Here is a 27,109-nt window from a genome sequence, read left to right on the forward strand (position 1 = left end):
TCTGCTCAAGCTCTAGTTGTTTGGTTCATTAAAGGAGCCTTGATCGAGGAAGGAAAGAGACTCAAAGTCAAAGTGGGGGGATTCTCACAATATGAAGAGCAACTTTCTTTACCAAAGAACCAAGACCCAGAGTGGAGTGCAACTTTTGTTACAAGCCATACTACATAGAGAAAGATTGTTGGAGCAAGAAGAAGACTCCAAATGACAATCAAGCAAATTTCATGAAGAAAGAAGCAACCTGACGAGAAGAACGGCACCCTAAAGCCTTCATGGAAGGGAAAGAAGTTAGTTGACAATGCCGAGACTGAGCTTGAACTTTGCGTAACCATTGAAGTGGTATGCATATCTGCTCAGTTTTGGTTCGTTAAAGAAGGCTTGATGGAGGAAGAAAAGAGACTCAAAGTCAAAGTGGAGGGATCCTCACAATATGAAAAGCAACTTTCTTCACCAAAGAACCAAGAGCCAGAGTGAGGTGCAACTTTTGTTACAGGCCAAGCCACATAGAGAAAGATTGTTGGAGTAAGAAGAAGACTCCAAACAATAAATATCATAAAGAAAAAAGCAAGCCAACGAGAAGAACGGTACCTTGAAGTCTTCATGGAAGGGAAAGAAGCCAGTTGTTGATAACGCCAAGACTGAGCTTGAACTTTGGGTCACCATTGAAGAGGTATGCACATCTGCTCAAGCTCTAGTTGTTTGGTTCATTAAAGGATCCTTAATTGAGGAAGAAAAGAGACTCAAAGTCAAAGTGGGGGGATCCTCACAATATGAAGAAAACTTTCTTCACCAAAGAACCAAGAGCTAGAGTGAAGTGTAACTTTTGTGACAAGCCAATCCACATAGAGAAAGATTGTTGGAGCAAGAAGAAGACTCCAAACAACAATCAAGAAAATATCATGAAGAAAGAAGAAACAAATGAAGGGGCTTCCCAGCAAGGAGGCTAATCATCGAAAAGATTCTTCTAGTCGATGGAAGAGAGCACCCCTTTCACCTTGTGTTTTTACCCACTCATTGTATTCCTACCCTTGTGTAAAACTACAAGCTCTAAGCCAACATTGTAGCCTATGAGGTACTTGTGATAGACCACTCTAGCAAATGACTAAGGGTGTATATCCAATGTATGTATGGTGGTAGTAGTTTAGCACTTGAGGGGGAGTAGCAAATGATGTGGGGTAAATGTTTGGAGCAAGAGGGAGTGGTATGTGACCCTCGAACATTTGTAAGAGTTGCGTAAGTCATAGACTATGATTCAAAGGGTCAAAGGGAGCCCAAAGGATGAGGAAAATGTGGAATGGCCAGCCCATGTGGTGACCAAAAGTAAGCACCTAGAAGAAGTGGAAAAAGATGCCAAATGGGTGCTCACTTTAAGGGAGATGATGCTCTAATCTAAAAAAGATTAAGGAATGCTTAAACAAGCTTATGGACCATTTTAATGGCTAGTGAAGATATACTCAAGCCTATAAAAGGCAATCTATCTAATGGATCAAACATACGAGCTTTTGAGCTAAACCTCTTGTTATAATCATTATGCTTCATTTTTATCATTAGCATTGTCATTAGTGTTGATCTTTTTCCTGCTTTCTAGCATGCTAAGATGATGAGTTTAATTCATTTCTAAGCACCCTAATTAACTCTAGATGCAAGTCTCAAGTGATACATATATTGATAATACTTTATGTGGAATCGTGAGAAGAAGATCCAAGCTACAAAGGCAAGCTTACAATACGAGTTTGAGATGCGAGATTGATTTTCTACATTTCTTCCTCAAGATGGAATTGTTTTGGCAACAACCCAACTCAATCTTTCTTTCTCAATAGCGATATTGTAAGGAGGTACTTCAAGCTTTCAGTAAAGCAAAACCAATGGAGAGCTAGTCTCTAACCTCAAGCAAAACCAATGGAGAGCTAGTCCCTAAATTCACAAGTATTCGCAAGGTACACAAACTTATGGTATTTTGTGTAGAAGAGGAGCCCTTTTATAGAGGCATACAGACTCGAATTGGGCTGGTACTGTTCGCACCGTAAGGTCACTCCTAGATATTGTTCCTCACTAGGCTTTTGTTTCATTTCATGATGCAATAAGAAACCTTTCATCAACTGAAGCAGATTATAGAGCAACATGTGTTGCCACTTGCGAAGTTGTTTGGCTCCAAAGATTACTTGAAGAGATGGCATGTGGTCAAGATATTGCTGCCATTATCAAGTGTGACAATCAAAGCTACTTGGCTATATGGCCAATAACCCAATGTTTCAAGCTTGAGTGAAGGTTTTGAATGAGGACTTCGTTTTGCAGTATTGTCCATGTAGGAGATACATTTACAAAGGCACCGCTGAGGGATCAACTTGAGCATCTACTTCAAAAGGTGGGTGTCAACCCACAACCAAGGAAGATGGCTCATTGGCAACAAACAGGGACTATGTAAGTGTTAATTAGATTTTATATATATATATATATATATATATATATATACTGACATATGAACATCCCTTACACGTGGCACTGCACACCTTTGCATTAAGATTAGAAGGGACAAATACTACAAATAACTTTCAACCCGACTGTGAAAATTAAATGCTCTTTGGTGCTGTTTTATGCTCTTTTTTCATGTACTTCATGAAATTCAGCAGCTTGCCTATCAATTAAGAGTTCATTTATGTCCATGTTGTTCCACTTTCCGGGCACTTGTTATATGTTATTGCACCACACAATCACTCTTGCCCTTGTTTCTCTGACACCACCACAAGACAAGAAACTACACTAGAGGCCTTTTCATGCACTCTTAGGACACTCAAAATGGTAAATATTGCTCAGAGAACCTTCAAAGATCCTTATAGCTTCAGAGTTTTTTTTCATGCAAGTAAATTTCATGATAACCAACTGTGGCCATTCGTTAGGTAACCAAAATGTCCATCAATTAGCGTTCCAACTATAAATTAATAGTCACTCTTCACAAGATCTAATTGCCAGTAAAAAGCATCTGAATCTGGGATCCCTGCCTTTGGCCTATAGCCATTGAAATTGCTGTTGCCGCTTTAGAGTAGACTACAACTCATCCTGCACACGAAAGAAACGGTGAGCGACGGACATCACTCACTCTCTCTCTCTCTCTCTCTCTCTCTCTCTCTCTCAGGCTCCAGAGATCCTGCGTTCAAGTTCCATATTAACACACTTCAGTGAGAATGTGTAGCTCTGCATTGTGTTCTCCTCAAACGCTAACTTCACTAGAAAGCCTGCAACTCAAGCAAGAAGACAAGGGCTAAACTCATGCCTAATAAACTGAGCCCCAAGACTCTTCTCTCTCACACACATGCACCATGCACTGAGGTGCAGTGTGACACACTCGCTCATCAACGCTATACTTTATACAAAAAAATTAGTACTTCTTTTAGGAACATTTGTCGTACGTAGTGACCCCATTGTGAGCCCCAATATGGGACATGTAAGGCACAAGCTACGTAGCCCAGCCTTAGGTGTAGGGTCAGTCCCTTTACCCACTTGGAGAACAAGCAATTAGGTCATCTGAGGTTAGGGCATGAGAAGTCAGTCCTTTAGGAGCATACACAAAGTAGATACAACAGCATACAGAGGTATTAAAGTTCTAGGCCAGCTCTGGAAGGACCAGCCTATGAACCTTGAGCTTGCAGGCACCATAGGCCACACCTCATAGGCATACAACGCCTTTAGGCTCTTGTCGGCAGCCTATCTAATGATGGGTAGCCAGTCAGGTGATGTAACGGTAGTCGGCCAGCAGCCAGGACTCACACAAGAGATAAGCGCCAGCATTTAATGCTTATTTATTCAGGTCGTGGGCTTTTGAAGCAGGCCGACTGCAGTTGCAGCACTGACCAGCAGCCTGAGAGGGTATATAAGTAGCCCCTAGACCATTGCATAAATCTATCTCATAAATCATTCTTTCAGCCATAGAAACAGGGCAGATATGTGTGCCTAAAGACCTGGTCTTTTGCATGCATAATTATCAGCCAAGCACCTAGTGCTTCAGTCTACAAGCAGCCCCGAACTTTGCTTCAGCAGTCAGCCTTCAGTAGTGCATCTCCCTCAGCAAATCTGGGTGTGCATGAGGCTATCCGGAGCGGCTTCAAACTGCTTGATGGTTCAGCACACGTCCGGTCTACAATGTCCTTCCATTTGACAGTCTCCGTCAGTCAATTCTTAGTAAGTTCTCTGCATTGTAACAGTTCTCCAAAGTAATAAAGCAAATACTCCTGCTTGCGGGAGGGGCCCGCTGCCGGGCCCTTCAGTGGGTATATTGGGACCCAATCTGGTGTCATCTCTGCTCTCTCTCTTGACCTCTCTCAACCTCTCTCTCTCTCTCACTCGACCTCTTGTCTGTAAAAGATTAAAGTGGATTGCTTCATGCTCACTACATAAAGGCATAAAGGTGGTCTTGTTGTGCATTACACGATCTAGCCAATTGCATGTTATATTGGTATCAGAGCTTCTGGCTGTGACCCAGCTTGACTACCTAAGTGCACAGTGAGCACATCCGTATATGGTAAAATTGAGGTCAGGAAAAAGCACCCAGCCATTCACCATCATATCATTAAAGACGGACTGGACATATAATTATTTTGGGCATGGAAAGGTGGACAGGAGGTGCCTAGATGAAACTTGGGCATCAAGCCAAGAAAAGCATAAAAGTTGATATTTTAGACAAACTTGGAGTACAAGCCAAGGAGAGCATAAAGTTTATATTTTTGGGCTAAAACTTGGGAGTACAAACCAAGAAAAGCTAAAAAGTTGATATTTTTGGCAAGGTTGCATCCAAATGCAGTTTGGATAGGATCCAAACGTTTACATCGATTGAAACGTTTGGAAACGTTAGTGAACGTGGGAGTTTGATTAATATAGGTTAAAAAACAAAGGGCGAACGCACGTCAACATCACCTTTTTTTTTCTTCTGTTTCTTACGTGCGTGCAGCTCTCTCTGTTCGGCGGTGGGCGCTCGTGTTGGGCTTCGCTGCTTCTCTGGTCGTGCTGGTAGCACCAGCTGCGGATTGAGATAGGGCGATATGTGCATCAGATCGTGGATGACCGCATTTGTCAGCTATGCTACCAGGAGGTAGAGACAGAGGAACACTACATTTGCCGATGTACAGTCTATATGAGATCCGAGGGAGATCACTGCCTCTTCCGAGAGGGTTTTGGGCCGTTACGCATGGTCATGGAGTTTGAGGATCAGAGATGCCTGGAATTGTTTCTACTTGAGCTCAAGAGACACAGAGAGACCCTCTTGGCAGACAGGAGGCTGAGCCATGATGTACCTAGACAGAGGACCCTGACAGATTTCTTCGGCACCAGCAACCCAGCCCACACACCTCCTGATACCTCCTCCATTGGGCCATCAGGGCACCGACCACGCTCCCAGGGAGTCACCACTGATAGAGCAGTTATCTTATGTCATGCTCGTCAGCCATGCCCACCAGGATCCCGACCACGGCATCCTCACCATCGCCAGATCAGAGCCATTATTGCTCAGCATCACAGGCGCCTACCTCGCTTCTACGACCTCTCCATTCTAGACAGCCCCATGGCGGAGATACTTGATCTAAGGAGAGGGCAACACTTCAACTGATCAGCATACATGGATCTACCTGATATACATTTTTCAGTATTTTCTACTCAGTATCATCTTGGAGTCTTACACTTCTGTTCTTATAATTGTAGGACAATCAGTTTATTGTACTTTTTAGTCTCATTTAGTTGTTCTCTTTGATGAGACACCAACTTCAGATGTACTCTCAGTTTTGGTCTCATAGGCCACTATAGCCTCTTAGAGACGTTATTTATTCGTATTGTGCTTGAATTTTGAAATATATTTTAAAACTCCGGAGTCGTGACTCGTCTTGATATTTCTCCATTTTCTTGATTGCTTTTTGTGCATATGCCATAGATGCCTCGTGCACCGAGTTCCGTATGGGCAAGGCACACCATCATTCAAGGCACACCCAACACCTCAGGTGTCGGTCGCTCCAACACGCGCGTGTGGAAGTGCAAATATTGAGGAGGAATATTTACTAGCACATCCACTCGTGTTATTTATCATGTTGACCAAGGTACGGGAGGCGGCATTGGACCATGTGCAAATGCACCACAGGAGGCGGTTGATGAGATTCGGTGGGAGAACCCACGGATCTTCATCGGATCACAACTTGGTAAGGATAGTAGAGTCATCATTGAGGATGCGCAGCTAGATACACCTGCACATATGGGCCCATCAACTGTTGGGGGACCAGCATGTTCACATGTGGCAGGTGGATCCCTTTATCTTCGATAGGCTCCTCGCTTATACTACTGATGCGGAGGCTCAGCCTCGGGAGGACCGGTTGTGAGACGAGCAGGAGGAGATATACCGAGAGCTCCACAGAGAGCTTGAGAGCATAGATCGGAGGGTTACACGTGCTCGATCACGAGCTATGAGTATTTCTATATGCTGATGCTCATGGAGCTTCTACTAGCAGTCTAGGTGGTCGGTGCCGTCGTGGTGGGTGAGGTCGAGGGCGAGGCCGTGCTCAGATAGCTCAACAGCACGAGTCTCTTGCACATGATGATGATGATGATCCCTTAGATGAGGGGCCCATAGATACGAGTGACACCATTCCTACAGTGCCGGTGGTCAAAGAGCTTGACTATGACTCGGATGGTAACATGTTGACGGATGGAGATGTTTCTTCAGAGTCCTCATCTGGTTTAGATGAGTAGCTAGATGCTACTATAGTTTATAGTTACTAGTTTTTTTTTTGGTGACTAGTATAGACTTTGCTTTGTTTGTTAGGCCCAGTCTCTTAGTTTGAGGGGCTCAGGTGCCTAGCCTCTAGGAATCATCATTCATGTATGACATATGTCTACAATCTTATGATTTCAGATTTATCATTTATGCATGATCCATCTCACTTTCATTTATGTTCATTGTTTAATTATTTTATTTGATTATTGATATTTGCATTTGCAATTGTCACTTGTGACTTGTAAGTTACTAAGTTCTAAGTTGTGCAAAATTGAAATTAAAGGTTGTATAGTATTAGTAAGTGCTTTAATGTTCATTGATGAATCTTCAAACTTCATATTTCAAAAGTTTATAGTACATATATCGGGGGCAACGTTCACTACGTTTGGAATCTTTTTAGCACGTTTTCCAGACGTACTAAATGTATCGTTCACTACGTTTGGAACCACCTTGATTTTTGGGCAAGCTCAGCTATTTTGGGCAAAAAGGGAAAAGTGTTGCAAATATAGCTAGTCGACTCTATTTAAGAAGGGATTGGGGCTGTTTTTGGAGATGTGCATCACTCTGGAGCCCTCTCTCTCTCTCTCTCTACTCTGCTGGCCGACTTGCTCCCTACCTCCTACAGGGTTGGTCGACTCCTTCCAAGACAACAGCCAGAGAGCTAGTCAACTTCTTCCAAGGCAGCCAGATGGCTGGTCGCTTTCTCCCAGACTGACAGGGCTAGTTGACTTGTTTTTGGGCTGATTTATGGACTCTTTATGGAGCTGTTATTGGGCTGATTTGAGAGCTCTTTTGGGACTATTTATGGCTCTGTTTTGGGGCTGATTTGGCACAGAACTCGAGGCTGTTTTGGGCTCTGTACCGGGCTGTTTTATGGACAGTGTAAGGACTGATTATGGGGCCTTTTTGAGACAATTTATCGGATGGCTTTTGGAGCTATGTTTGTATCTTGGCTCTAGATTGAGATCTAGGCAAGATTTGTGCTGATGCTTTGTGGGAAAATCCGGTGCTGTATGCACCCGCACCTTGGTATCTTGTAAAAGCTTCTATGTGAATAAAGAAGTTCCTACGGGGGGCCGGCCGTTCCAACTCAATGATGTGTTTAATATTGTTTATGGTTCTTCTGCTGTGCTATCATGCTCTAATTGATATTTGAAGTGTTGGTCTATAATATCATTCTGGGTGTCCCCTTCCCAACTTGTGACAGTATCAGAGCTCTGTCAAGCTGAAGAGTCACTGTCTTTTCCGTGAATTGCCATGTGTCACAAAATTCCTCAACTTCTGTTTTCTATTGTTCATGTGTGGCATATGGAGCCTACAATTACATACATGTATGGTTGGTGGAGCCTGACATGACAGTACATGTATGGCTCATGGAGCTTAACATGATAGTACATGTGTGGCTTGTGAGGACTGACATGTATGGCTCATGGAGCCTGACATGATGTGATTCCCTGGGACTAACAATCCTGAAGATCTTCTATATTTATGTTCTGGGAAGGTTCCAGAAGGATCATGAGCCCTGGACATTTTAGCTGATATAACTAAGCAAATGGGTGTTTCTTCCAGTCTAACTGCACTCGTGTGTGTATGACCTTGATGGATGACATGTTTTGTTTGCCTGGACAATGCCTGAGATTTCTGCCTACATTGTCCATAGGGCCGGGGACGCCTAGGCACCCTGCGAACATGTATGTGCACACCTGTTTGGGATTGACAAGTGGTCTACATGTGTTTTGCAGGTGGTAACCGTCCCCAAAAACCCAATTTACAGCTTTATGATTTCACACACTAGTAATTATGGGTGGAAGTTCACACACACTTATAAGTGACCGAACAACTTATAAGCTGTACACACTAGGCAGGACTTATTTAATACACGTGGTGGCCAAAAGACGAGTTCTAGACAATATTTGGGCCATCTTCAAGGAGGAGGCAGCGCCCCTTCTGGACCTAAAAAGCACACTTTACAGCTATTATTGGCGGAGGACAAGATAGTTTCAAACGTACGAAACTTGGGTTGCAAGAAACGTGGGACGAAGGAAAGGAAACGTCGTTTCCACGTTTCCCAACCAGCTCCGCGTTTCCTATAGCGGGAAACGACTAGGAAACGGACGATTTTAGGAGTCTTTTTAAAAAACACGTGGCAGGCCAAAAAGTGAAAAGAACAGCCTGCGAATTTAAAAAAAAACGAACCGGGCCCTCAATTTAAAAAAAACGATTCGCCTTCAAAGCGTATTTTGTTGCCCTGCACACACTCTGCGCATATAGTTAATGAACCCACAAGCCCACAAAGAGAACGAGTGAGCCAGAGCATTCCACGCTACACATTCTGTAGAAATATCGTGAACCTTGAAAACGAGGAGCCTGTTTTTTTTAAAAGCCCGTTTGTGGATTTTTTTTAAAAAGCACCTTTTTAATAAAATTAAAATAATAAAAAAAAGTTAGCTGAGCCTGCAACGTTGTTAGCTCTCTGTGAGAAACTTATGCACACACAGCTCTCTCTCCTTCCCCCCTCTCTCTCTCTCTTTCCCCCCTTCCCACCCCTTTCCATGCAAGCCCAGGAGGAGCCCCCTTGCCTTTGCTTAAACTGTGCACCCCAACCTCCTTGCATTTGCTTTAACTGTGCGCCAAGAAGGATCATTTTCGAGCCTTGCAAATGTCCCCTTGATCCTAAATACCACCTTACTCTCGCAGATGCTATTCGCCATAGAGCCTTAAAATGCAAATGCATCAATTTAGTTTCTGTCCCTAAGTGGCTTTGTTCGAAACAGCTTCAATCGGAGCAAAACCGCAAGCTTAGAAGGAGAAGAGCCCCTCTTTTTTGCTAACTTCCAATTTCAACCATGTTCTCTTCTTCTTCTTCTTCTGTGGTCCCCCTTATCACGCCCTTCAAGCCTAAAGCACCTCATGCTCCCGAGCCATTGTGGAAGTATGTGACTGAGAATGCAACGGAAAGGGGGGCAGCAAGAAATGGGAATGTTCTTTTTGCAAAACAAATTTTGCAGGCTGCTATCTGCGAGTACGGGCCCATTTACTCAGCATCAAGAACCAAGGCATCCAAGTGTGCTGCAAGGTGTCGACTGAAAATCGAGCAAACATGACTCGAGAAGACCATGAGAGCGCTATCAAGAAGCAAAAGACTGGCAACAATCTAGTCAACAAGAAGCCTACAATGCAACCGTCCGTGGAAGGTATGTTCAAGAATGCATCTCGAGAGGAAGTAGATGAGGCCGTTGCTCGATGCTTTTATGCATGTGGTATGCCGTTTTTTTATGCCCGATCTCCTTATTTTCATGACATGGTGGGTGCAATAGCGTCTTTTGGTAATGGTTACAAAGCCCCAAACTATGAGAAGCTTCGCACCACACTCTTGGACAAGGAAAAAGACAGGGTTTGCAGTCGTCTCTCGGGGGTAGAGGCTTCAGGGCCACACTTTGGGTGCTCCATTGTGTCTGATGGATGGACAAACACCGCAAAGAGACCCTTGATTAATTTTATTGTCTCCAGTGCTCCAGGTGTGGTATTCAAGAGATCCATCGATACATCCGGGAGCCAAAAAACAGGGGAGTTTATTGCAGAAGCTCTTTTGGACATCATTAGGGAGGTCGGTGTGGACAATGTGGTGCAAGTAATTACGAATAGTGCTGCCAATTGCAAGCTTGCAGGTCACTTGGTGGAGCAAGCATATCCCCATATTTTTTGGACACCATGTGCAACTCATTGCTTGAATCTTCTACTGAAGGACTTGGTCCTAATCGAGTGGATGGATCGAGCTATCACCCAAGGCAAAGAAGTCCAGCAGTTCATTTCGAATCATGATGCAACAAGGGCCATGTTCAGCAAACACTCCAAGCTCAAGCTTATTAGGCCAGGTGATACTCGATTTGCTTCAAACTTCATGATGTTGCAGAGATTGGTGAAGGTGAAGAGTGTTAGAAGTCATCTCCTGTCTAGTTTTATACACCAGGGCCTTTGTTGTGGGTGTGCCCGCCCTTATGAGGTGTTTTCCCATTTTTCCCCACTCTCCGCATTTTTCCCCTATTTTTTCCCATTTTTTCTGAGGCTTGGGAGGGCTGCCAGATGATGCCGGGAGCACCCCAGTGCTGGCCGACTGGGTCTTGATCAGTCGTGGGCTTCAGGGCTGCTGGCCGACTGCCTTTTACCAATCGTGGACATCAGATAGCTGGCCGATTGCATTTATGCAGTCGTGGACCTCTTTCTTCAGTCGTGGACACTTTTAGTGCTGGCCGACTGCCCTTCCAGGGAGGTATATATAGGTCCTCAGCCCCCATGCCTTATTTGTATCATTTCTCGGGATCTTCTTGTATATAGAGCAGAGTTACACGCCTACATCTCTCTCTCTCTTGTGCTGTTTTTCAGCCTGCGTTTTTGCTCTTGTGTTCCCAGATTTGGTCATCATCTCCGCTGCGTATTCTGACATGGTATCAGAGCCCTAGGCTCTAGATAGGTCTTGGGATTTGTGTGAGCAAGAGGGGGCTGTTTTGTGGCTGATTGGTGGACTGTTTTGGACTGTTCGGAAAGAGGAGAAGCAAGAGGAAGGCGGGCTGATTTGCTGGACAGCCACTTGCAGGTATCAGTTCTTCTTTGTTCCCACCCACCCACCCTTTTCAGAGTACATCCCCGCTATGGCAGATCTGTTAGAGATTGCCGAGAGACATGTGAAGATCCCGACACTCCCCACGTTCCCGGTGGACCGTCAGTTGGACGGGAGCAACTACGGCATATGGAAGGTGATGATGGAATCCGTTCTGGAGTCTTACGACCTCGCCGATTTCGTCGTTGTTGGTGTTCCACGGCCGGAAGTAGAGGAAGGGGAGTTACCGTCAACCCAAAAGGACCGGGAGGCCCAGACGCAGATGTGGGATCGCGTCAACGCCAGGGTCCGTTCGTTTATTTTCCTCAATTGCACACCACAGGTAATTAATCATGTAAAGCATATGACGCTGGCCAGAGGTATATGGCAGCATTTGGCCACACTTTACAACAGGGTATCGCCCATGAAGAGGATTTCCTTGGAAGTACAGATGCGGGTTATGAGCCCTGCAAAGTCGTCAACGATGCGGGAGCATATTAACAAGCTGCACGCTCTTCAGCAGGAATTCTTCAGGCTGGGAAGGAGATATCGTCAGAGGACATGGCCATCACGTTGCTGTCACATTTGCCCTCTTCGTACTCAGCATTTTACTCATCGTTAATTTACCAGTGGCAGGCTCAGCACCATCACGTGGGAGGAGCTTGTGCCCATGGTCTTGGACCAGGAGGAACGATTCACGAACCCTCCTCAGGGTGGAGGTTCGGAGGCCTTAACTGGCCAACGGTCGAAAGGCCGTAACACGGGCAAGGGGAAGGCTTCGTCGGAGAAGTCTTCTGAGAAGATGTCCGTTAGTGACCGCGAGAAACTGAAGGCAGAGAGGACCTGTAATGATTGTGGCGAGAAAGGCCACTAATGGAGGCAGTGTCCCAAGCGGAAGACCGAGAAGGGTGAAGACTCCTCAGCAATCATGAAGACTCCAGCTTTTGTGCACCTGGAGGTGATGGACACCGATGCTTCATTTTCTTCAGGCAGGGAGGAGATTGGAGGACTCTCCGCAACGGATACTCGGGAGTGGATTCTCGATAGTGGTGCTTCCAGGCACATGACTCCTTCCCGTTCCGGTTTACAGGATCTCTGCAGGCTTTCTGGTCATATTCTTACTGGGGATACGTCCACTATCCCAGTTCACAGTGAGGGCAGGATGGAGATAGTTCCCGATGGCAGAGGGGGGAGGCTTTCCTCCCAGGTGTTGTATGTTCCGGCACTTGGTTTTCATCTGTTGTCAGTGCATCAGGTTTGCAAGACTGGCGTACGGGTGGAGTTTGATGAGCATTTTGTTGCTCTCCGGGACAAAGCAACAGGCCAAGTGGTTTGGGAAGGTGGAGTGGAGAATGGAGTCTACAGGCTTTCATCACTCTCTCTCCCAGGTCCTCAGGATTGTGATGAGTGGCAGTCTGGTAATGGCTACTCAGGTGTGGATACGCTGCAGGTACAGGCTTTCCGAGACCAGATGGTGGATAGCTTACCAGTAGATGGCAGCAGTTGGCAGGAACTCTCCAGTACTGAGGTTGGTAGTTCTTGTGTTCGTGAGTCAGAGGAAGCTGAACAGGTCACTTATGCTCTGATGTCTCGTCGTGTTCGGGACATAGAACTTCCAGTAGCTGTGGATGTTCTTTCCACGGGGACCTGTTTTGGAAAGCCAGGCAGGTGACAGGTGCTTACTTGCAGAAGGAGGTGGTCTCTCCAGGCTTTGTGGTTCCGGATTCAGAGGGGGTGGTTGACAGGTTTCATCAGGTTTCCAGGACTTGTTTGTGCACCGTAACAGGTGTTGATCCTTGTGAGCAGTGTGATGTCTCTGTGACTCAGAAGCTGTATGGTTCATTGATCTGGTTGATGGACACCGGATTGGACGGGAGCTTCCTAATGAGGCAGTTGAGCTCTTGGTTGCAGATGTCTCTTTGCAAGGCAGGATTGCGTTTCCTGTGGTTTCTGCGGCATGCGAAGGATCATGGACTCTTGTACACAGGAGGGGGATTGTTGGATGGAGTCCGACTCCGCGGTAGGAGTGACTCGGTTTGGGGAGGAGATCCGGACACGAGGAGATCTACTTATGGCCCAGGAGCAGTTTTACAGAGCAGGAGGAGGTTACATTGCAGGTTTGGGCTTCCACTGGAGGAACCCATGGTCATCCCGAGGCACTTTGTTCGTGAACAGATCGTTGCTGATGACATCTTGCTGGAGTTCTGTTCGACGGAGGACAGTACGGTGGACCTCTTCACGAAGTCGCTCTCTCAGGATTTGCTTAGGCGGCACCCCAGCTCCCAGTGGTTGGTTTCACAGCCAGGAGCTGAGAGGGGGTGTTAGAAGTCATCTCCTGTCTAGTTTTATGCACCAGGGCCTTTGTTGTGGGTGTGCCCGCCCTTATGAGGTGTTTTCCCATTTTTCCCCACTCTCCGCATTTTTCCCCTATTTTTTCCCATTTTTTCTGAGGCTTGGGAGGGCTGCCAGATGATGCCGGGAGCACCCCAGTGCTGGCCGACTGGGTCTTGATCAGTCGTGGGCTTCAGGGCTGCTGGCCGACTGCCTTTTACCAATCGTGGACATCAGATAGCTGGCCGATTGCATTTATGCAGTCGTGGACCTCTTTCTTCAGTCGTGGACACTTTTAGTGCTGGCCGACTGCCCTTCCAGGGAGGTATATATAGATCCTCAGCCCCCATGCCTTATTTGTATCATTTCTCGGGATCTTCTTGTATATAGAGCAGAGTTACACGCCTACATCTCTCTCTCTCTTGTGCTGTTTTTCAGCCTGCGTTTTTGCTCTTGTGTTCCCAGATTTGGTCATCATCTCCGCTGCGTATTCTGACATGGTATCAGAGCCCTAGGCTCTAGATAGGTCTTGGGATTTGTGTGAGCAAGAGGGGGCTGTTTTGTGGCTGATTGGTGGACTGTTTTGGACTGTTCGGAAAGAGGAGAAGCAAGAGGAAGGCGGGCTGATTTGCTGGACAGCCACTTGCAGGTATCAGTTCTTCTTTGTTCCCACCCACCCACCCTTTTCAGAGTACATCCCCGCTATGGCAGATCTGTTAGAGATTGCCGAGAGACATGTGAAGATCCCGACACTCCCCACGTTCCCGGTGGACCGTCAGTTGGACGGGAGCAACTACGGCATATGGAAGGTGATGATGGAATCCGTTCTGGAGTCTTACGACCTCGCCGATTTCGTCGTTGTTGGTGTTCCACGGCCGGAAGTAGAGGAAGGGGAGTTACCGTCAACCCGAAAGGACCGGGAGGCCCAGACGCAGATGTGGGATCGCGTCAACGCCAGGGTCCGTTCGTTTATTTTCCTCAATTGCACACCACAGGTAATTAATCATGTAAAGCATATGACGCTGGCCAGAGGTATATGGCAGCATTTGGCCACACTTTACAACAGGGTATCGCCCATGAAGAGGATTTCCTTGGAAGTACAGATGCGGGTTATGAGCCCTGCAAAGTCGTCAACGATGCGGGAGCATATTAACAAGCTGCACGCTCTTCAGCAGGAATTCTTCAGGCTGGGAAGGAGATATCGTCAGAGGACATGGCCATCACGTTGCTGTCACATTTGCCCTCTTCGTACTCAGCATTTTACTCATCGTTAATTACCAGTGGCAGGCTCAGCACCATCACGTGGGAGGAGCTTGTGCCCATGGTCTTGGACCAGGAGGAACGATTCACGAACCCTCCTCAGGGTGGAGGTTCGGAGGCCTTAACTGGCCAACGGTCGAAAGGCCGTAACACGGGCAAGGGGAAGGCTTCGTCGGAGAAGTCTTCTGAGAAGATGTCCGTTAGTGACCGCGAGAAACTGAAGGCAGAGAGGACCTGTAATGATTGTGGCGAGAAAGGCCACTACTGGAGGCAGTGTCCCAAGCGGAAGACCGAGAAGGGTGAAGACTCCTCAGCAATCATGAAGACTCCAGCTTTTGTGCACCTGGAGGTGATGGACACCGATGCTTCATTTTCTTCAGGCAGGGAGGAGATTGGAGGACTCTCCGCAACGGATACTCGGGAGTGGATTCTCGATAGTGGTGCTTCCAGGCACATGACTCCTTCCCGTTCCGGTTTACAGGATCTCTGCAGGCTTTCTGGTCATATTCTTACTGGGGATACGTCCACTATCCCAGTTCACAGTGAGGGCAGGATGGAGATAGTTCCCGATGGCAGAGGGGGGAGGCTTTCCTCCCAGGTGTTGTATGTTCCGGCACTTGGTTTTCATCTGTTGTCAGTGCATCAGGTTTGCAAGACTGGCGTACGGGTGGAGTTTGATGAGCATTTTGTTGCTCTCCGGGACAAAGCAACAGGCCAAGTGGTTTGGGAAGGTGGAGTGGAGAATGGAGTCTACAGGCTTTCATCACTCTCTCTCCCAGGTCCTCAGGATTGTGATGAGTGGCAGTCTGGTAATGGCTACTCAAGTGTGGATACGCTGCAGGTACAGGCTTTCCGAGACCAGATGGTGGATAGCTTACCAGTAGATGGCAGCAGTTGGCAGGAACTCTCCAGTACTGAGGTTGGTAGTTCTTGTGTTCGTGAGTCAGAGGAAGCTGAACAGGTCACTTATGCTCTGATGTCTCGTCGTGTTCGGGACATAGAACTTCCAGTAGCTGTGGATGTTCTTTCCACGGGGACCTGTTTTGGAAAGCCAGGCAGGTGACAGGTGCTTACTTGCAGAAGGAGGTGGTCTCTCCAGGCTTTGTGGTTCCGGATTCAGAGGGGGTGGTTGACAGGTTTCATCAGGTTTCCAGGACTTGTTTGTGCACCGTAACAGGTGTTGATCCTTGTGAGCAGTGTGATGTCTCTGTGACTCAGAAGCTGTATGGTTCATTGATCTGGTTGATGGACACCGGATTGGACGGGAGCTTCCTAATGAGGCAGTTGAGCTCTTGGTTGCAGATGTCTCTTTGCAAGGCAGGATTGCGTTTCCTGTGGTTTCTGCGGCATGCGAAGGATCATGGACTCTTGTACACAGGAGGGGGACTGTTGGATGGAGTCCGACTCCGCGGTAGGAGTGACTCGGTTTGGGGAGGAGATCCGGACACGAGGAGATCTACTTATGGCCCAGGAGCAGTTTTACAGAGCAGGAGGAGGTTACATTGCAGGTTTGGGCTTCCACTGGAGGAACCCATGGTCATCCCGAGGCACTTTGTTCGTGAACAGATCGTTGCTGATGACATCTTGCTGGAGTTCTGTTCGACGGAGGACAGTACGGTGGACCTCTTCACGAAGTCGCTCTCTCAGGATTTGCTCAGGCGGCACCCCAGCTCCCAGTGGTTGGTTTCACAGCCAGGAGCTGAGAGGGGGTGTTAGAAGTCATCTCCTGTCTAGTTTTATGCACCAGGGCCTTTGTTGTGGGTGTGCCCGCCCTTATGAGGTGTTTTCCCATTTTTCCCCACTCTCCGCATTTTTCCCCTATTTTTTCCCATTTGTTCTGAGGCTTGGGAGGGCTGCCAGATGATGCCGGGAGCACCCCAGTGCTGGCCAACTGGGTCTTGATCAGTCGTGGGCTTCAGGGCTGCTGGCCGACTGCCTTTTACCAATCGTGGGCATCAGATAGCTGGCCGATTGCATTTATGCAGTCGTGGACCTCTTTCTTCAGTCGTGGACACTTTTAGTGCTGGCCGACTGCCCTTCCAGGGAGGTATATATAGGTCCTCAGCCCCCATGCCTTATTTGTATCATTTCTCGGGATCTTCTTGTATATAGAGCAGAGTTACACGCCTACATCTCTCTCTCTCTTGTGCTGTTTTTCTGCCTGCGTTTTTGCTCGTGTTCCCAAATTTGGTCATCATCTCCGCTGCGTATTCTGACAAAGAGTCCCTTGAAGCAGCTAATCACAAGCGAGGAGTGGGATGCATGGAAGAGAAACAACGAGTATGCTTTGCACATAGAGATGCAACTCTTGTCTACTCCTTTTTGGGAGGACATAGAGAAGTATGTCAAGGTCTTGTGGCCGATCATGGCAATGCTTCGTATGGTGGATAGAGATGAACCGGTCATGGGTACGGTTTATGAGGGCATTGATCAGATGCTAGAGAAAATCAAGGAGATATTGAAAGAATACATAGACAGCAACGACGAGTACGAGGAGATTCGGGTACTTGCACAAGAGCGTTGGGAAATGCTTCATTCTCCTCTTCATGCAACAGCTTATGTCCTCAACCCAATGTGGTTTATGAAGCGACCATACAAGGACAAGGATGTGATGAAAGGGTGGAGAAAGACGTTGGATAGGGTGGGCAAAGATGAAGATGAGAAGACAGAGTACAAAGCACAATTGTCACAGTACATTGGACTACAGGGGGATTTTGCAGAGTCTTCAGCTTTAGCGGACATGCAAAAGCTTTCTCCTATTGCATGGTGGGAGAACTATGGTACAGGTACTCCTATGTTACAGAGATTGGCTATTCGTGTCTTATCTCAAGTATCTAGCACTTCAGCATGTGAGAGAAATTGGTCCACCTATGGCTTCATACATTCCATGAAGCGGAACCGGCTGGGTCATACGAAGGCAGATGACTTGGTCTTTGTGCACAGTAATCTTAGGCTCATATCACGGAAAGAGCCCTCTTATTCTTCAGGTCCATGCCAGGCATGGGATGTATTAGAGGAGGATTCTATATATGAGTGTTTTGAGGATCAGTTTGAAGATGAAGGTGTACTTCCCATGTAAACAATTTCTATCTTGTAGAATGATTGATTAATGAAATTCAGCCATGATGGTCTTCCATTGTTCTGCTTTGTTTTTCACCTTTTAATGGTGCTTACCTGTCAATAATTGAATTTGTACATGTACTTTAATTTTTTTGTAAAAAGATATATTTGTACTTCTGTTTTTTTACCTTAAACTTGAGCCTACCCCCGACGTTTCCTAGTAATTGAGTTTGGCGTTTCCAAACGTTTCCCGAGTCTTGCCGTTTCCTACCAAGAAACGTTTCCTGCAACCCAGTACGAAACGATACGAGTTTAGTACATGGTATAGAACGTTGGGCCGACTGATAAAGTACGTAAAAAAATGTTACGTACTTTTTAATGTTAAAATCATATGGATCATCATCCATGTGTTGTCATCATAGTTGTTTCTCGTACCGGTACGAACCCATTCGTCGTGCAGTACGATTTTATTTTTTATTTTTAGTAAAAAAATATAGAAACCCTGCTTAACGAAGATCCCAAATGCCCGCAATACTTCACAACTTTCGTGTCCACTCAGTATTCCATATGGGGTTGTTGAGAGACCTAAAAAATCTGGCAAGGTAGATTGGTAGTGTACACTTGATTGGTAGGATGAGAGAATCTTGCTACATCACTTGGACATCCTTGGTATAGGTAGGCTAGACAGTTAGATTCTCAAGTTATGTACGAGGGAGAAGATTTGGACATGGCCATTTTGATCTAGAGAGGAGTCCCTAAACCTATCACCCTAGATGCACTCCTCGTATTTGTGTAAGGACGGTCCCTTAGTCATAAACGGTACATTGGGAGACCTTTGGTATTGCATTACCCATCCAGGTTCTTTTTTGGAGACAATCGGGAGATCCAACTGGGAGAGACACATATCCATGTTGTGGTTCCTCAAGCACTGTAGACTCCTCCCTTCCCAACCTTCCCTCACATTGAAGCTTGAAGCTCCATAGGTTGTAAGTGTTTTTAAAAAAAAACCGTATTTTATCGCACAGTATCCGAAAATTTCAAATCGTACCAAAAATTCCCGTACGGTATCGTATCGTACGGTATCGGATTTTCGTACCGTGACAACTATGGTTGTCATAACATGTTCCATAACATGACATGAAAATAAGCTAAGTTTGAAGAACCAACGCTTAGACCTCCCAATGGGCAAGCCAAAAAGGACACAGGAAAAAAACCTCTTCTAAAGAGTAACAAGTGCAAGTCCAAAAAATAAAATAAAAAATGGGTTCGAAACATTTGCAAGTCCAAAACGTCCTAAATAATAAAAAACGGGTTTTAAATGCAACCTTGGCGGAGGAGCTCTATTATTGAGAAAAACTCCAGATTTGTGGTAGGCGCCTACATTTCTGGGTGCATGGGAGCTGGTCAACTGGTCCTACAGGCTGTTTACAGCCATCTACCACGTCGAACACCCACCAGGTGTATGGGAGATGCTCGCCGGCTCCTACTTGAGGCTTCCCTACTGCTGGCCGACTGGTTTACAGCCCTGCAAAGCGGCTAGTCAGGTCCAAAAACAAGGAAGAAGAGCTGGTCATTTCATCTGGGCACGTTCTCTACTGACCGGAGACTTACAAGCTTGTGTACTGCTACTAGTCGCTTCCTTTTGTGGCTATTGAGGGCTGGTCGACTGCTGAAAACAGCCTGTCAAGGCTGGTCGACTTGTTTTGTGAGCCATACACGAGAAAGGTCCTCCATGCTCTTTTCACATGATAGAACTCATGCCCGGACACATGGACAGGATGATGGACACATGGAAACAGGGTTCCTAAAGTTGGAATTGGAAAAAGCACTCGTCTAGGTCAAAAAACAGGAAAAAGAAAAAGTCAAACTTTGTTGACCAAAAAGCTAAGGCCACCGCTGGAAAGGGGGCATCAAACTGGATCAAAAAGCTAAAAGCCGCTTTTTCAAAAAGTACCTTCGGGCCAAAAAGCAAGGCCCTGAAGTTGTAAAAGCATAAATCAAGAACTTTGACTATTATTAAAGCAAAAGCAAGGAGGCAAAGCAAAAGCAAGAAAATAAAACAAAAAGCCAAGTGGAAAAAGGCAAAAGCAAAGCGTGGTTAAAAAAAGCAAGCATCCCCTCGAGTATTTAAAGAAGCATGCACCCTCTAGGTGGATCATAGAAGAACTCTTGGAGAACTTGGAGAAGAGACTCATCACCTAACTTTCTCATCTCTACCGGCAACCACCCTTCTAGCCTCTTCTTAGCCGGTGCTCCACCACTTCAGCGCCTTCCTCAATCGGCGCTCCGCCACCCTATGCCTCTAGTCGGTGTACTCTGCCTCTGCCACTGCCACCCCCTTCATCAACTCTATGCGCCGCCAACAGTGCCGCCAACTTCATTTGCCCAGTGCGCCGCCAGCGCTCTTGTTTGTTTGCGCTGCCAACGCTCCTGTCTGCCTGCACTGCCTCCACCCTCTAGCTGCGCTACACTTGTGCCACTTGTAGCCGGTTCTGCTACTGCTCCCGTCGCTACCAGTACCAATTAGCAGCACAGCGCCGCCAAAAGCGCCAGCATAACCACCGCCTGCCACCCTGAAGAGCCTACACCACTGGCTCTTTACTTTGTGCACAATCTGCAACCACCGCCTCAACCTTGTGCGCTGCTTGTGCACTGCTCTCTGCCCTAAAAGCACTGCTGCTACTTCCACCCAAAGCACAGTAGGTATACGCTGCCTCTATTTGCAGCATCCTTCCCTTCAGAGGATTATGTTTGAGCATCGCCAACTCCTCTAAACCCTAAAGGAGGGGAGTTACCTTGTAGAGACACTATCTAGTTCTGAACATTTCTGAAATTGTCTTCGTCCGGATTGGATTTAGAACAAAGAGCTTTTGTGGATATTTGGGAACATCAAACATTGGATTTTGGTACTAGCTTGGTGTACGTCTCTTGTGGGTCATCTTAGTGGTGAGCTCGGCATCAGTTATCCTGTGCCTCAACATGGACCTCAGCCCAATCTCGACATCGACACCTTTGTTTGATATTGTATTCATTTGTTGTATTGGTCCTGGCTTGGAGATGCCCATGGATTGTTCCTGAAATAAATTCCTGAAGAGGGGGCGGGGCCTGTTCCCCGCTCAGCGTGGTGTACCGTGTGAAACCCCTATTCCCATCTTTCTCTCCCCCTTCTCTCTCTCTATCTTTATCTCTTGTACACGTCGTTGCATTTGTCACTGCACACTCCATTGGGCTTACAAAGGTGAAGATGCAGGGTTGTTTCCGGCTGATGTGGGAGTTCTATGGACTGTCCATAGTTGTCTTGCATGTGCTTGATACCGAAAGTGCCCTCTTGTGCTAAGGATTGTCAACAAATTCTGATTGATAAGATTTCCGTGTTACTGTTGCCCTTCCGTTTACACCATGAACTTTGCACCCGCAGGCAGGACAGCTGTGAACTTCACGCCAACTCCACCTCTCTACGATTTGCACCACGCACCAACATCTCAGCTGCCTCCACCTGATTGGCCCGCCCATACCAACAGACCCTATGATAGGGTGCCACCATGGTTGAGCTCAACCAGCTGGGCGGACCGCGGGGCGGGGGGGCAGCTGAGCCACCCAACTGCCAGGCAATGCTGGTCACCTGTGCCCCTTGCTGAGCCATTCCCATTTTTCTCCCACCTGCGCTCCTTTCTTTCGCTCGGCCTCCTCCACGCCATTCTCCCCTTCATGTGTCCGCCCTCGTGTTCATGTTGTTGCTTGCCATCTCCACCAACAATCCTAATAAGGCTTTTCCATGACGGATTTGGCCCACTCTCCATGATCATTGACTTCTCGGACCAGCATTGCCTAGGGCTCTTCCTCCTCAAGCTCCACAGACACAAGGACACTTTCTTGAGAGAGCTTCCCAACCACCCGACCCCTCCCTCGCTAGCCAACCATCACTAGCTTCTTCCAAACCCAAGAGGAGGACACCCATACAGTGGATCCCATGGACCCACCTCGGCCTACTACGGACCCGCCTTACCCCGAGAGGAGTTACCTTGGACCGCGCCTCCACATTCCAGCGTGCCCGATGCCCACATCCCCCCCCCCCCCCCCCCCGATGCTAGCCACGATTCCCCTCATCAGCTCCAGATTCAGGACATGCTCCATCACCATCGAGCTACCTTTCCACGTGACATAGCTAAGGGAGACCTCTCAGCCATACTCATTAGCGGTCTTTAGTAGATCATGGTCCAAGGGATTTTTGCCTTGCCATCGCCTATGTATCACATATTACACCCCCATTATGGTACTAGTTGGAGCTAGACAGATCTGCATTGCATTCTTGTATACCGTACCGCATATAGGTTGCATACTGAGCCTCTGGCAGTAGTGCTCCATCCATCACACCCCCCCACTAGCTCAGTACTTTCATAGTTTATTTCATGTTCATTTTGTCCTTTTTTTCTGGACATCCAGAGGACATTGACAGTTGTACATTGATTTGTCTCATAGGTCGAGTTCGGCCTCTAGTAGACGTTATTACAGCTTTCTTTCTTCTCTCTCTCTCTCTCTCTCTCTCTCTCTCTCTCTCACACACACACACACACACACACAAAAACACACATGTGCATTCATCAACAGACTAAAATAAAACGACTAGCAATCTAGAAATACTCGGGGTTGTTCAGCAGGAGCTTGTGCTTATCAACAAAATGGCAGGAATGTATCTGGGAATTGCAAGGCAGTCAAAAACTCACATGGTAGTCATCATCATCATCATCATCATCAATTGAACGCCTCTGCAAAACAAAAGCAGCTTGGGTTAGTGTAATATGGCTTACCAAGGGTTTACATCAGGAGAGAGATGAGAGAAAGTAAAAAAGACATGCAATCTTGACATTGTAAATTGCCAAAAAATGAACCTTGGGAGCCCGGTTTCTCTCTCTCATCTTTTCACGCATTTTGTCCCTGTGGCGAGAACGCCTGTCATGATCCCGGTCTCTCTCCTGCCTCCTTTTCTCTCCTTCTCTTCTCGCCCGTTCAGCTTCCTGTATAGAAACAGCAAATACAATGTTATGTTTTTTTGCTTTTCCATTCTAAAAATGCTTCCATATGTTCAAACTAATGAACTACATATTACCGCCTCTTCTTCTCTAAGTCTTCTTTTCTCAGCCTCATCAAAAGCCTCCTTTTCAGCCTGCCATTGCATCCAGTCATTTAAAACATGCCAACATGAAGTTGTCAAAAACATTATATCAACAGTTAATCCAGCTTGCATTCTTCACATTGATCCATAAATCATCTAATCTCACCTCCTTGTTGTTACTGAACCATTCTTCTACAACCTGCTTGGCATAATCAGGATCATCACAAAGTAAAACATTGTCGAATACTGAGCCTGCCTTAACCTGAACAAAGACAATACAACTTTTTGTCATATGATGCTGGAAAATCAACAACTATGATGCATGGGTAGTACAATCAAAACAAACCCTGCAGCTACCATTAAAAGGAGTCAAAGATGAGTGGAATGCAGAATAGATAAACCTTTAAGAGTGAAAGAAAGCACATCAACACTCACCTGCCAAACCTCAATCCCAAAATACTTCAGAGGTTTGAAAACATAGAGATCTGGATCATCCTCAAACTCTGGAGGATATTGAAAAAAAAAAGTGATGAGCTAGATGTTCCGAGGAATGCAGTGAACTTGGGTTCTTCAAGAACGCACACTCCCACAACAGTACTAAAACTTACAAAAGCCCACCTGGGTTATCAATCCATGGGGTCTTCCACTTTCCTTTGTAGTTAGGATTCTTCACTTTCTACTTGTCAGCATACAATCCACTCATCAAAAATACAGATTTTCAAAGCAGCAATAGTCCAATTAGCAGGTCTATAAATGATTGAACTCTCTTTAAGTAAGATGAGATCAATACCTTGCCTTTCCAAGGACCTTTGTAATCTGGGTTGGGAACAAGGGGAGGGCTCCATTCCCCACTTTGTGCATCGTCCCAATCAACAGGCTAAAGTACAAGTGGAACCTCTGTTGTTTAGAGTCAAAAAAAGAACATTCAACCAAGCTCCTCAAGAATTTTGGCATAAGGTAACAAATACCTTTTTTGTGGTCAGGTCTGGTATTTCAGGAGGAATCAAATCATAACCCTACAAAATGGAAGGAAAAAATCAAGATAAAAGGAGGGGAGGAGAGAGAGAAGAGAGGGGGGGGGGGGGGGATGTTCTTAAATAAGGTTTTACCAATCAAAGCACATAGGCAAGGACATCATCAACAAGTAACCAATCAAAGCACATAGGCAAGGACATCATCAACAAGTAACCAGTTTCAAATGCAAAGTTCCATGAATAAGACCTCAGGTTTGCCAGCATCAGGATCAAAGATATACTCCTTATCGTCCCAATCGGCAGGCTGCAAAGCACAAACTCATATGAAAGACTTCTAAACCTTGGATCGTCCAAACCTCAAGCTCTATACACAAAACTCAACCTCACCAACCTTCTTTGCATTTACTTGTTTGATTTTGCGTGGGGGAAGAATATCCCAGTCAGTGTACAAGCTTCCTGATTCTCTCTCACGGTTGTCAACAAGAATGCTGTAGGATGCGTCTGGCCGGATGATAAAAGTGTAAAAGTGTGTGAGCTGATCGGTCTCGCACTGCAACTCCTTCCTGATGGGATAATTCTGGCCTTTGTATGAGACAATGGCGTGGATCTTCTTGGTGCTTGTGCCGCATATGTCAGGCCCAAACATAATGCTGCAAAAACCCAGAGTCGTGAAAATGCAGTATACTTTTTCCGTTGACATCACAGTCTTCAAATACTATGTACATACTTATCAAAACAGAAATGCTTAGGATTTCAACAGACTAACCCATAGGATATGCTGGTAACAAAAAAAACAAGTCAGAATATTTATCGGCATGCAAATGGTGGGCAGCTACCTGTATGGCGTGTCACGACTGAACTTTTTCTGATTGATAAAGCCACTCATGAGTTTGACGTATGCACCACCACATTCTATTTTCTGCTCAATCTTGACAGAGTACTGAATCACCAGGTTTCTGCCTTTGTTACTGAATTCAGGAAGCATGGCAGATATGCCATAGAAACGAGAGTCGGGGTACGTTTGTATGCCTATGTCCACCAAATGCAATTCAGACTCGGGATTTCTTAACTTTTGAGCTTACTCAATGCCCACATCTCTTGTTGAAAATGTCGATGAGAAAAACTTACCTTTGTTATCTGGGTCAGCATACCATTTCCCTGCTGTGTGCAGCCAGTTTCCTGCAAGACCTTCGCCCTTCTTGTAGTCTGACTTCACCCATCGGTTCTCCCATCCATCTGAAACAACACAAAATTAAGGGTCTTTACACATATGTGGCTGTCAAACAGAAACCTAAGCCACAGAAATAGGATGAACAGGTCCAAGGCCTGACCATGCACAGAAATAGGGTATGTGTGTAAAGAGCCTAAGACGTGGGTTCAAGTGCAAAACTTTATTTGTTTTTTTACCCCCAAAAAACTGTACGGCCGACCCACTAGTGCTTCTAAGTAGTCCAACGGAACTCAAAAATGAGGCAGATCTAGGACCCAAAACACAAAATGCAGAAATGCCCACTTGATTGTGGGCCGAGTTAAAGAAAACTCACCTTCGAACCGCTCTTCGAAGATGATCTCTGCTCTGCCGGCGCCAATGCAAAGCAGCAGAGAGAAGATGGAAAGGGTGGGAAGGAGGAGAAGAGGACAGTGAGGAGGAGGGAGGAACATGGTGTTACGATGGGTGATCAAAAAGCAAATGCAAAGACGGTTCGTAGCCACTTAAACGGCTTGACGAGCTTGACTCTACTGTGCCTGATAGCTGCCTCTGGTGTCAATCCGTCATCGCTATCCTGCTATTGGCTATTTTTCTGTGCAAAAGAAAAAAGATGTATTAAGGTTCAAAGGTTTAGAAGGGAGTGAAAATACAGCAGAGGGACCTTTGACAAATTTTAGTCAAGTACTTTTTTTTGACGAAAATTAGTAGCGGCATTGAAAAGAGATTTAATTAACATAAATTTGACATACGTAAACTCTATACATCATATAGAAAAGAGACATGTACATTTCAGAGCAAAACATAAGTCTGACGATACATCAAACAGAAAGCCTAATTTACAAAAGGGACACTACATTTGATACTATAGAAGATTCTTTCTATCAAAAACCGAAAAACCTATAGAAAACAACCATCTTCTTCACTGAGGCCCACATATTTACATACTTCAGGTGATAGAGGTACAAAATTATGCCCTTCCACAATAGATCTCTTGAAGTTGGCAGTCCTTTCATATACACAAAGATATGATTTTTTGTAGTCTTCTTGTTGTTGTTCTGGCACATCATCATCAACCACAATCGGGTTGTTTCTAGTCCCGAGGTCATTGTTGTTTCGATATTATTCTTCCTCGGTATTGTCGCTGGCTTCATCTTCATGTTGAGCTCGAGGTGCTGGATTCATCTAGTTGAAATATCTTCTGGTGGGTTCATCGGAGAAGAAAATTTATTCGATGTTGATACATTGGGTCAAGTGAGGGAGTTTCATTACTTTCCAAACAGCCAGCTGATCTTTGCTTGTTCATGCCGGAACCAGTTTTGGGAATGATCCATGAGGCAGCCGAGTAGTATTTACCAGTACACACCATCTTCAAAAGTGTGCTTTGCAATGAGGCTCCAAGTTTATTGGTTATGTAGTTGTCCATATATACATATGCTCTCTCAAATAAGTTTACAGGGACAGGCAAACCTTATTTTTTAAGTCTGCTTGGCCATACAAAGCGTATAGCTATCTACCTCTTGTTATCTCTTCAATGGAGATGTTGTGCGAGAAAAATTTAAAGTGTGGCTTCTGTAAATCCTTCATACAGTAGCCTATCATTCCTTCTAGTGTGTGCATTCTAATATGTCGAAGGCCTCTACACATCACTAAACCACCTTGAGGTTTAAACATATCCCACCTCAAGTATCTCTTTATGGTTTTACCTATGCTAATTAAAGATGGCGCAATTAAACTAGCTACCATTTAAAAGTGTAAGTGATTTAATGTGCCCCCCTTCTCTACAGCAAAAAGCCCTTTAAAGCATTCCATTCTAACAAAT

At 45.9% G+C, this 27,109-nt stretch overlaps 2 protein-coding genes across 2 annotated transcripts; one reads left to right on the plus strand and one right to left on the minus strand.

Annotated features, from left to right (window-relative positions):
- Window positions 1–2,785: 2,785 nt before the first annotated feature.
- LOC147632359 (calreticulin-3-like) lies at window positions 2,786–25,944 on the minus strand. The gene is made up of 14 exons (XM_086807184.1): window positions 25,625–25,944; window positions 25,209–25,316; window positions 24,917–25,109; window positions 24,472–24,730; window positions 24,328–24,384; window positions 24,075–24,122; window positions 23,897–23,983; window positions 23,725–23,782; window positions 23,542–23,609; window positions 23,273–23,368; window positions 23,101–23,157; window positions 22,883–23,008; window positions 22,718–22,759; window positions 2,786–3,054 (listed from the first exon to the last, which is right to left on the minus strand). The coding sequence occupies exons 1-14, from the start codon at window positions 25,740–25,742 to the stop codon at window positions 3,043–3,045; spliced, it is 1,329 nt and encodes a 442-aa protein (XP_086663310.1). The 5' UTR covers window positions 25,743–25,944; the 3' UTR covers window positions 2,786–3,042.
- LOC147632360 (uncharacterized) lies at window positions 17,299–18,076 on the plus strand. The gene has a single exon (XM_086806845.1). It carries the CDS (start codon window positions 17,299–17,301, stop codon window positions 18,010–18,012), a length of 714 nt encoding a protein of 237 aa, XP_086662971.1. The 3' UTR covers window positions 18,013–18,076.
- Window positions 25,945–27,109: the final 1,165 nt, after the last annotated feature.

This window comes from Cibotium barometz, chromosome 13, assembly GCF_041138505.1.
Source record: "Cibotium barometz isolate CiBa-2024 chromosome 13, ASM4113850v1, whole genome shotgun sequence".
NCBI lineage: Eukaryota > Viridiplantae > Streptophyta > Polypodiopsida > Cyatheales > Cibotiaceae > Cibotium > Cibotium barometz.

Coding starts and splice junctions, on each gene's coding strand:
- LOC147632360 (XM_086806845.1), top strand. CDS start 17,299: ATGGCAATGCTTCGTATGGTGGATAGAGATGAACCGGTCATGGGTACG.
- LOC147632359 (XM_086807184.1), bottom strand. CDS start 25,742: ATGTTCCTCCCTCCTCCTCACTGTCCTCTTCTCCTCCTTCCCACCCTT. Junction 25,317..25,624: donor CTTCGAAGAGCGGTTCGAAG/GTGAGTTTTCTT, acceptor GTGTTGTTTCAG/ATGGATGGGAGAACCGATGG. Junction 25,110..25,208: donor TGCTGACCCAGATAACAAAG/GTAAGTTTTTCT, acceptor TGGTGGACATAG/GCATACAAACGTACCCCGAC.